Source organism: Hyla sarda, chromosome 4, assembly GCF_029499605.1.
Source record: "Hyla sarda isolate aHylSar1 chromosome 4, aHylSar1.hap1, whole genome shotgun sequence".
Lineage (NCBI taxonomy): Eukaryota > Metazoa > Chordata > Amphibia > Anura > Hylidae > Hyla > Hyla sarda.
Window position 1 is genome coordinate 288,252,914 of NC_079192.1, and position 11,136 is coordinate 288,264,049.

Sequence of the window (11,136 nt, forward strand, 5' to 3'; positions counted from 1 at the left end):
CAGATCACGGCAGAAAAAAACTTAGCCCTCACACATCCCTGTATATGGAAAAATAAAAAGTTATAGGGGTCGGAAGAGAAAATTTTTAAACATGCTAATTTTCATACAAAAAGGTATAATTTTTTAGCAGAAGTAAAACAAAATCAAACCTATAGTTTAGTTGGGTATCAAAAATCGGCAATTCTGGTGTTTAATATATATATATTTTTTTATCAGAATCAATACCATTTTATTTTAAGTTTGGATATTTCTGCATGCAGCAATACCAAATCTGTATAATATATATATATATATATATATATATATATATATATATATATATATATAACAAATGCTACCTGTCTCATAGATGATTTGCAAAGTTATAAGCCATGTTCTCCTTCTAAGCCCATGTGTGAGAGAGGCCGTGCTGAGTTCCAGCATGCATGCCTTCTCCCTCCCCCACCCCTCCCTGCTTTGCATATTTGGTGTACATGATTTGATGCTGTGAACCAAGCAGGGAAGAGTGAGGGAGGGATGTGGCATGAATTTAGTTAAACATAATTTTATAATTTGCAATCAGGCATCAACTGTAAGGCAGAAAGAAATTGTTTTATATTCCTATCAGCTTTTTGCTCATGTCTGAGCATCACATAGAACTGTCAGCGTCTCTTGAACCATGTCTGTCCAGAACCGATTTGTACATGAGGAAGCAATAAAAAATGTGTAAAAGAATCCCCCCACAATAGAGTTGTCATGTCATGCCTTTAACAGCAAGCTATATTGTAGGCCAGTAGTACCTAACCTTGAGAAACATACAACTTAGAGTGATGGTCTCGAGACATATAAAATGGGAAGAGTCAATACATTGTAGTTTTACATACATTGGCCTAGATTTATCAATCTGCAAAAATGTGTCTGCCTTGCCCAAAGCAACCAATCACAGCTCAGCTTTAATTTCTCAAATTGCTCTGGTAAAATGAAAGATGAACTTTGATTGGTTTATGTGGACAAAGCAGACATATTTATTTAATGAAAAATGACAAAGCTAGACCATTGCAGTATCATATCATATGAATATCATATTTTACATCAGTACTATAAAACATCCAAATAGCACTGTTCTATCTCTTTGCTATGTATTCAATAATGTCAATTGTCAGTACATAAATAATAGCTCAGGACTTCAGTGTTAAGCCACACAGCAGGAGGTTATGGGCTACATGCTTGGTGAACACTTTTCCACCACTACCAAAATGCCTGACACGGATAAAGCAGTAGGCATGTATTGATCAGTATGAATAACAAAATGTGTGTAGATAGTGTCTGCATCATTGTAAGGGCCAGGATTCGATATTGGGCAATACTTTCTGACATGAGCTACAATACTTTATGACATGCATAAAACATAGATACGTACTGTTGTCATATCTCTTATGCTGTAATCATGTTCTGTAAAATGGTTTCTTTAAGATACATAAATTTATATATACCTAAGATTCTAGAAATAATGATACTGCTTGTGGTAAGTGAGGAGTCATTGAATGTAAGGTATGAATAGCAGACATATCACAAGAAGCTCTTACTCCACTGGGTGCTCCATTAGTGTCAAGTTTCTCTTGGGATCAGGTAATAGAGTAACCTATTTTTGGCTACTGAATGGCCAGTTAGAGATCAAGCTGCTTCACTGAATGTTTGTGTCATCATACAGGACTCGCAGTACAGCAGGCTGTTCTCCTAAGGGTTGCTTATTTGTTCTATATTGGCAATGTCATGCGTTAGAAAAACTAAGAAATAACATCTCTATTTATTAAAGCTGTTGGAGGTATTACCATGTAATAAAATGATGACATATCACTAGGATATTCTATTATTTCATGATCGGTGGCAGATAATCCTGGGAATGAAGGTGCCGCATGCTGAAACAGGGCTATTGTCTTCACAGAGTGACATGACAACCCTCTGTGCAGGGAACTGGAGTAAAAATCCAAAAAAGTGAATCAGGGGCTCTTATCAGGATCAGTGGTGTTCCCAGGGGTTATACACATACACAAATAAGTGGTATTCCATCATTTTATGAGATAGGAATACCCCTATAATGCTTAGTCTGAGACACAATAGTAGGGTTTAAAATTCCAATATAAGTTAAATGGGGGGGGGGGGGGGTCTAGCTTTATCTGAATAGCCACCGTACAAATGAAAAGTTCTACAACTTTAAATATATTTTGAATATATTTACTTGGTGTAGGTGAAGGAGAACATTAGTGTTTATACTTTGTGATAGGAAACTCTGACATAGTAATTTCTGCTCTCAGTAAATTGTATCCAACCTAGGCAGTGCTCTATGAACTACTCAGCCTGGATTCCATGCTGATAAATCTTAACAAACTACCAGACTGATGATATATTTACCTCACAGAGCATTGCCTAGACTGTATATAAATATGTCCAACTCTCAGCTAAAAATGAGACCAGAAATAAATAGGTTTGCAGCATCTGATTGGATTCACTGCCAGGCATTAAATATTTTGGAAATAATGGGAAAAAAACTACACATCATTTTAGAATACTATAGGACAATTATAGGGATGAAACTTAAAGGGGTTATCCACCATAAGGTGATTTTAGTATGTACCTGGCAGACAGTAATGGACCTGCTTATTAAGGATCTGCGCTTGTTGTGGGGCTAAATGGCTATGTTGTGAGATTACTATAACACTGTGGCTAGCTTTTTATGAACTGGTATTTCATCAGCCCATACATCAGCCACCCCACCAAACAAAAGACCTGTGGTTCTCAATCAGGGTGAATAACCAAACTCCAAGGCAAAAGCCCAGGGTAAAAAAAAAACTTTTAGAACCAACCCTTAAAAAATAACCTTTATTATATCTTGTTAAAATGTAAACCCCTAACAAGGATTAAAATAATACAGAGCGGATACTATAAGCTGTATTCATGAACGTAGTTAACATTCCATGTATCCATGTATAATGGCCCTGCAGTGCCCTTATGCCTGTATCCATTCTGTTATGTTAAAAAACACACTCAATTGCCCGCCTCCACATGTTTCGCCGTCTCCACAGCGTTTTCAAGTGGCAAGAGTGGTAATCAGGGTGCCTACATTAGTTGCATTAGTTGCAGATTGATCCCTCCACCCATTGAAGCAGACAGGCTCCCTGTCATCAGCTGACTAGTGAGTCAGGTCTCGGCTGCATTGCAAGCTGGGAAAAATCTGAGACAACAGTCATTTTGTATGCTGTTAAAAATAAATATTGGTGTGACAATCCCAAAAGAATTGTGAGAAAACCGTCACACACAGGTACAGACACTATATTATGTACTACAATAACTTTACAGCCCCTGTAGCATAGTCAAATAAAAAAATCCTGGAATACCCCTTTAATTAACCTAAAACCAAAAAACTCTTTAAATGAATTGGAGAACCAACATAAAGACCTTGAATACCAAAGGAGAACAGTTAACAATACAAAACCGTTGTATTTTTTAGGATAAACATTGAGTAGTTTACAATAAATACTCCATTACAAAAACTAAGAAATACGGTTCATGTTGATACCATACTGACATTTATTTACCCTAGAGATGTACTCAATCAGATTTGCCTTACATGGGACCTGTCAGCATTCCTGATGTTTGTTTTAGGAAAAAATTGACAACTGGGTGTTGCCATTCACCATGCCATAGGGCTGTTTCACTGTATACAAAAGTATAGACCAATGGGGAACCTCTAAAATATAACTTTTATTCTACTTCAAAATTAAATAAAAAATTCCAAATAGTGAAAAAGGTATCAAAAAATATTAAAAGTCTGCTGCCAACATTTCACAAAAAATAGCCGTATACCATTTACAATACAATTACGTATACAATTTTTCACTATTTGGAATTTTTTATTTCTTTTTGAAGTAGAATAAAAGTTATATTTTCGAGGTTCCCGATTGGTCTATATTTTTGTATTATTTACTGGGAGACCTAATCTTTGTTCTGATTGACTATTCAGTTTATTTTCTGTTTCACTGTATAGTCTGGTACTGTCAGCACAAACTGGAGTTACAAAAAAATATGCTCCAGGATTGGTATTTTATGGAGAATATAAGAATGTACTTAAAGGGGTACTCCACCCCTAGCCATCTTATCCCCTATTCAAAGGATAGGGGATAAGATGTCTGATCGTGGGGGTCCCGCCGCTGGGACTCCCCACGATCTCCCTGCAGCACCCAGTGTTTGTTAAGAATGCCGGCTGCGGCACCGGAGGCTCGTGACGTCCCGGTCACAAATCCTCATCATGTCATTACCACGCCCCCTCAATGCAAGTCTATGGGAGGGGGTGTGATGGCTGTAGACTTGCATTGAGGGGAAGGGCGTGACGTCACGAGGTGGGGCATTGCTGTGACGTCACCGCCACATCACTAGTAATCAGGCACAGAGTGAAGTTTGCTCCGTGCACCGGATGACTGCGGTGCCACAGCAGAGATCGGGCGGGTTCCCAGTGGTGGGACCCCACGATCAGACATCTTTTCCCCTATCCTTTGGATATATAGGATAAGATGTCTTGGGGTGGAGTACCTCTTTAAGCAGACTGGTCAGGATAACTGATAGGTCCTCTTTAATAGGGCTGAGATTAGTAAAAAGGAGTTTGCTGTTTTCCCAAAAAATAGTCAGACAAATCGCTAACCAGAGTGCTATTTTAGCAAAAACAAGCAACCCTTTTTTTTCTCCCTTTTTCCAATCTTTGGAAAATTCCTTTTATTCACTTTGTACTAAGTGAAATAGAAATGTGCTGATCAAGTGCAACTCTAATTTTACAGTGCAATACAACTAACATTTACTGATAGCTGGAGAGTTTTTCCATAATAAGAACACGCAGGGTGTACACACAGTACATACAGTACAGGAAATAATAACTTACACATTATATAAAGTGTGTTTGTCCATATTCATCACATTGTTCAGAATTTTGTGTACCTTAAGTGCATCATTTTGTCGGCAGTAAGCTAGACTGCCTTACATTGGCAGATACTGTTTTCTAATTTCGGGTTTGTATGGACAAGAATTTAATAGATCTTGAGGACTTTGGAGATTCTTTCCAGGTGTCCATACTATGGGTTGGACTTCTTGACTGGATCCTGGTAAAGGAGGTTTGTCTTCTCGTGCTGCTGTCAGAATCTTCTTTGTTCATATTTTTCTTCAATCTACTGCAGCATAGAATACTAATGATGAAATCTTGTAGTAGGTGTCCACTGAAGAACATATATATCCATGGGTTGCAGCAGCTGTTTAGGCTGGCTAACAAGGCAGACACAGTGATAGCCATGTTTTCATTTTCTAAAAATGATTACAAATGTTAGTAACTGCAATTTTTTGGCCAAATAAGTAAGTAGTATTTATTATTTAATTCTATATGCATTGGATAAAGCTTAAAAACCTGGGATAAATAAATGTTGAATTGATCCTATGTTCCTTTGATACCATTCTCATATAGCAGATCTAAACTAATCATTTAACACTTTTATCCCATATTATGTTTCATTGTTTATAGATAATATTTACCAACAGTACTATACACTCATCGGCATAAAAATATTGTGTAGGTCCCCATTGTGCCCCTGAAACAAGCTCTGACCTGTAGATATAGCATGAAAGACATAGAAAAGCAAAGTATAGCTTAGCCCTTCACATGTTAAAGGGGTACACCGCTCCTAGACATCTTCTCCCCTATCCAAAGGATAGGGGATAAGATGTCTGATCATGGGGGTTCCGCCGATGGGGACCCCCGATCTCCCTGCTGCACCCGGCATTCCTTTAGAGTGTTGGGTGCAGTGCCGGAGGCTCGTGATGCCATGGTCATGCCCCCTCAATGCAAATCTATGGGAGGGGACGTGACAGATATCACGCCCCCTCCCATAGACTTGCATCGAGGAGGCGTGGCTGTGACATCAGGAGTGGGGAGTGACTGTGACATCAGGAGCCTCCGCCCAACATCGCCAGTCATCCGGCACGGAGCAAAGTTGGCTCCGTGCACCAGATTTCTGGGGTGCCGCAACCGAGATCGCAGGGGTCCCCAACAGCAGGACCCCCGTGATCAGACATCTTATCCACTATCCTTTGGATAGGGGATAAGATGTCTAGGGGCAGAGTACCCCTTTAATACTTTTTGCTAGGATAGAACATCACAACTAAATATTCTTCACAGTCCAACAAATCTTGATGTTTTAAAACTCCCTGAATAGTGATGAGCAGCAGGGGCCATATTCGAATTCGCGATATTTCACAAATATATTGACGATTATTCGTCCTATGGTCGTGCAATTCACATATTCGCTATGTTCATTCACTTTTTTTTCCATGTGAAATGTATGGAAAATTTGCATAAAAATTTGCATGTAAAAAAAAAAAAAAAAATTGTCAGACAGCCTATATATCTATATATCTCAGGAATGGGAAACAAAAGCATGGGATCAGGGTACCCTAAGCTAGAAAGTACTGTGAAGTGTATTGATGAGTGCTGGATCTGTGGGAGGTGGGTAATAGTATTATTTGTCCAAATCTTTGTTGGGGGCTTCTTTATGTAGACTTTTACTAATCCCAGTCTTTTATGACACACCCTTGTCTTTATTATTGGAGAGGGACTTGATGATCCTCCTTCATGGCAAGTATAACTATCAGACTTTCTGCAGCTGATGTTTTTGATGTTCTGATGTTTCTCGGAATGGGGGGGGGGGGGGGGGTTGCATGGGAGATGAGGTCGGTAAAGGAGGGATGTCCAATGGGTTCTTCCGTGTTATCTATGGGGTTGAAAATGATGACTAGGAAACGCAGTCCAATGAAATGGATAGAAAAATATGGCATTAGAGTGAGTTTTCTATTCATCATATTTTTCAAATGTGAAAAAAGAATGACCTTTGTGGGTGACAGTGGGAAATCATAAATTGAACTTCTTCATGGTTTCATTGTGTAATTTTTTTTAAAGGATATTTGTTTTCTGCTTTCTTTCCCTTTGTATCCTCTCTTACTTTTTCTTTTTTCCTGGTCTTTTTGTTATTTTGGGTTACTGGGCCATAGTACTGTGTGATCAGCATGGTTTTGGGATACAGCATGTGGTAGGGGGAGTTAGAGTTTGCAGTAACTCTAAAAAAGAGAGCAACTGATTGTTTGGTCACCAAGAGTAGTAATAGCAGTGCTATATTACATAGTTTGTTTGGAATTGGATGTGTTGGGGTAAGATATGTTGTATACTATGATTAGGTAGTCTTCCATACTAAGAAATATTAGATTCATTGGTATAATTTCTGGGGATAAGTATTTATCTTAATGAATGTATGATTAGTGGGTGGGCTGGCTATCAGGAGTGAAAGATGTAGGAGGCAAAAGAGAGAAGAGCAATTTTTGGCCTTTTTACAAAAGTTTGTGAAGCTCCATTCACGTGACATCAGGGTACAGGTTTTTGTCTTGACATTTTGATGTGTTGGTAACAAAAGGGTTTGTGGATGAAACAGTAGAGTATGGGGCAGGTCCCTGGTGGTTGCTAAAACAAAAGGAACAGAGCGCTCATAGTACACTATGCCAACAAACAAGAAATAGAGGTATATAGGGTATCCTGTAGGGATTGCGTCCAGCTTACACAACTTGTAGCAGCATTTAGTAGAATCGGGAGAACTATCCGTCTCAGCAAGAAAATAGAAGTGTAGTCTGTAGTAATAAATCTATCTAATATATAAATCTTGAAGCTATAATGTGTTTTGAAATGTACAATAGCTTCTTAACTAGACAAAAAGGCATGTCAGAGTGGGAAAATAAGGAATGTGAAATGTCATGATAAGAAGGCATGGCGTAATGCTGGTGACATGTATATGTTAAATCGAGCATTCAATGTTATTGCTTGTCAGTATACTGGATCAAGGGTTTAGACGTCAAGGTAATAGTGAAAAAAAAATTTCCACGCAGGAAAATATAGGGGCCGTGATGAGGGATTTGGAAGAGGAAGTCCCCTTTTGCCATGCTAGTACCCCCTCCTTTTTTCCCTATTACATTCTTGTTGCACATTATGGCCCCCTGTTAATCCCCATCACTCCCTCTATATTTCCCTGAACAAGGAACTACTTTTTTCTACTCCCATAATATTCATCCATTTATCCTTTCCTTCCCAATACCTTAAAGGGGTACTCTGGTGCCTAATAACATTTCCCCTATCCACAGTATAGGGGATAGGTGTCTGGTTGTGAAAGGGTCCAACCACTGCCCCCCTCGCCATCTCCTGCCCAATTATCCTTGTGCACTGCTCTGTGTACTCTCCCGCTATGCATCTCTATGGGAGAGCCAGAGATACATGAGCGCTGTATCTCTGGCTCTCCCATAGATATATATGGTGGAGTGTGTCTACCGCTGCACCGTCATTGAGTGTTGGTTGCTTTGTGTTCGTGCACAGGGCAGGAGATCGCGAGGGGTCTTAGCGGTCAGACCCCCTTTAATCGGACACTTATCCCTTATCTTGTGAATAGGGGATATACGTTTTAAAGAGTACCTCTTTAAAGCATCCACTCATCCCAACACCCCTCAACCTCCACCAAATGAAAGAAGCAATTTAATTGGTTGCTATGAGCAACTGCACCACTCATCCTCTACACAGGTTTTGATAAATCTCCCCCATAGACCTACATACTCTCATAACTGCCCTGCCACTACTTGACACTCACCACTCTCTTTGTAAAGTAATATGTTAATCTTATTATAGTATGGATGAGGACAAATAAACCAAAGCAGAAATGTAGTAGATTATTTGATAAACATATTGTACATTTAATATGCTTGGACTGGAAACATTCACCATTCTAAGAAATCACGAACACAGAGTTCATCCAGCTAATTAAAGGTTACAATGGATGGGCTCTTACCCTGCCAACAACAATACTAAATGCCTAAAAATGCTGTATTGTTTGGACCGTCCAATAAAGAAGTCGCAGCTTCTAAACACTACAGATGGATTCTGTCACAAAAAGTAAAGTTCAGTAAATGGGCAAGTAAACTCTCAGACCCTGCTCGAAAATATCATCTGTATGAGAGACTTGTGAACCTCCAGATGTTTTAAAGCAAATACAACTATTTTCAGCTCCTCCTGCATTGTACTGGGTGTTTAGGGAATACCAGTTTGACAGAATATGGAGATTTGGAGGGGGGGGGGTGGGGAGTTCTCTCATCCCTGTGCATCATTCATATATATATATATATATATATATATATATATATATATATATGACATAAAGGATCATTTTTAGTAAATTTGTGTTATTGTTACATAGTCTAAACACTAAAATGATTAAGAGAATTGCACCTACCAGTCCAGTTGGTGTCCTCTGCATATACAGACCACAGCTGGATGGCAAAGAATGGACTATAACAAATGATATAAGCTGATACAATCACAAAGGTCATTTTTACAGTCCTGATCTTGGCTCTGGAGATTGTCCTCACACTGCTTACAGATGTGGACAGTAACCCATTGTTACCCTTCCTGCCTTCTGTCTCTTCTTTCTTGGTCTTGCACTTTATGTTCTTCCAGATATTGTAGCAGATAAAGCCATAGCAGGTCAACAGGATAGTCACTGGTACCACAAAGATACTAATAGTAATCCAGGTGATATAAGCTTTTGCTCCATCCTTCAAGACGAAGTCAGCCCAGCAGTCATACACTCCATCTCCCAGCTCTTTCAGATAAAAGATCCCATATTGAGGAGTACTGAGAATAAAGCTGAGGATCCATGCCCCACTGATCATCAGGTAGGATCTCTTTGTGGGCTGTTGAAGTGTTTTCAGCGGGTGGCATATAGCGATGTAGCGGTCAGCGGTCATCACCACCAGCATATAAGCTGAGGCAAACATCCCAAATACTTGAAGGTGTTTAATAACTCGGCACAAGAAGTCAGGACCATAGAAGCGGTAGGTGACCTCCCAACACAATTGTGGAAGTACCTGGAAGAAAGCCACCACTAGATCTGCCAAGCTCAGGTGCTTGATGAATAAGTGCATCCTTGACATCTTCTTCTTAGACTTGTAGAGACCGAGCAGGACGCTACAGTTGCCCAGTACAGCAGCCACAAATATAATGGCTAACACAGCTATTTCAACCTTAGCCAGCTCCTCATCCCTGGACAGCAGATCAGATGAGTTGGAGGATGTACTGCTAGTATTAGGCAAGATTGTAGAAGACAGAGAAGGGATTGTAGAGCCCACTCCTGTCCGTGTACTCACATTTCCAAAACCTGAACCTTTCCCAGAGTCTCCTGTCACAGAGAATCGCATAGTAACTCTTTACCTGAGCACAGATCGTGCACTATCTAGAGACAAAATGCAAGGAGACTTGCAGCAATACACACTGACCCCTCCCTTTCTTCAGTATAACCAAGGAGCCCTGCAATGTTCACACACGGATCACGTCTAGCTGTCTTTATATATATACTCACCCCTCCTTCCTTATTAAGAGGCTGAGATATCTGCTATGACAAGACACTGGCTGGCTTCACGCCAGCCTCCACAACAGTTGTGCAAGACTAATTGTGTATTAGTGTATTTGTTCCACATGCTCTGTGATTTATCCCTCACTTCTTTTGGATAGGGGAATAGTGTACGCCTCCTCTGCTACTAGTCAGTATATCTATGAACTTATTATCTCATGTGTTTTTATTATATATATGCAATAATTCCTTGTATAGACAGTGAACAGGGTCAAATATTTATTGCTAATATTACCTATTTATAATTATTTGCATTGAATCATCCTTTCATTCATAAATATTTATGATCATGTGGCATCACATTTGTATTCATTCGAGCAGCTGCCAGTCACTGCGTACGGTACCCAATCAGCAGTTCTGCCTCCTATAGCAGTGTGCTGCATCCCTACTACAGCTGAAAAGCATTTTCCATTCATAAAAAGACCTGACCACTGTCTTACCCTTTGTTGCATGGAATTCTTTAAGGATCATATTATAATAATTACAAAATAGCTGTTTGTTTTGTACAGGTCATAGATATTAGAGATGAATATTTTTTTTTAGAGTAGATCCAGATCTGGCAGATTTGTTGCAGAAATTTCTGTGACTGAAAATCTGTTCTATACATTTCAGTGGCATTATTTACATA

At 39.4% G+C, this 11,136-nt stretch overlaps 1 protein-coding gene across 1 annotated transcript; it reads right to left on the reverse strand.

Annotated features, from left to right (window-relative positions):
* Positions 1–343: 343 nt before the first annotated feature.
* On the reverse strand, positions 344–10,359 carry AVPR1A (arginine vasopressin receptor 1A). The gene is made up of 2 exons (XM_056574467.1): positions 9,333–10,359; positions 344–5,325 (listed from the first exon to the last, which is right to left on the reverse strand). The coding sequence occupies exons 1-2, from the start codon at positions 10,294–10,296 to the stop codon at positions 5,027–5,029; spliced, it is 1,263 nt and encodes a 420-aa protein (XP_056430442.1). The 5' UTR covers positions 10,297–10,359; the 3' UTR covers positions 344–5,026.
* Between the last annotated feature and the right edge of the window lie 777 nt (positions 10,360–11,136).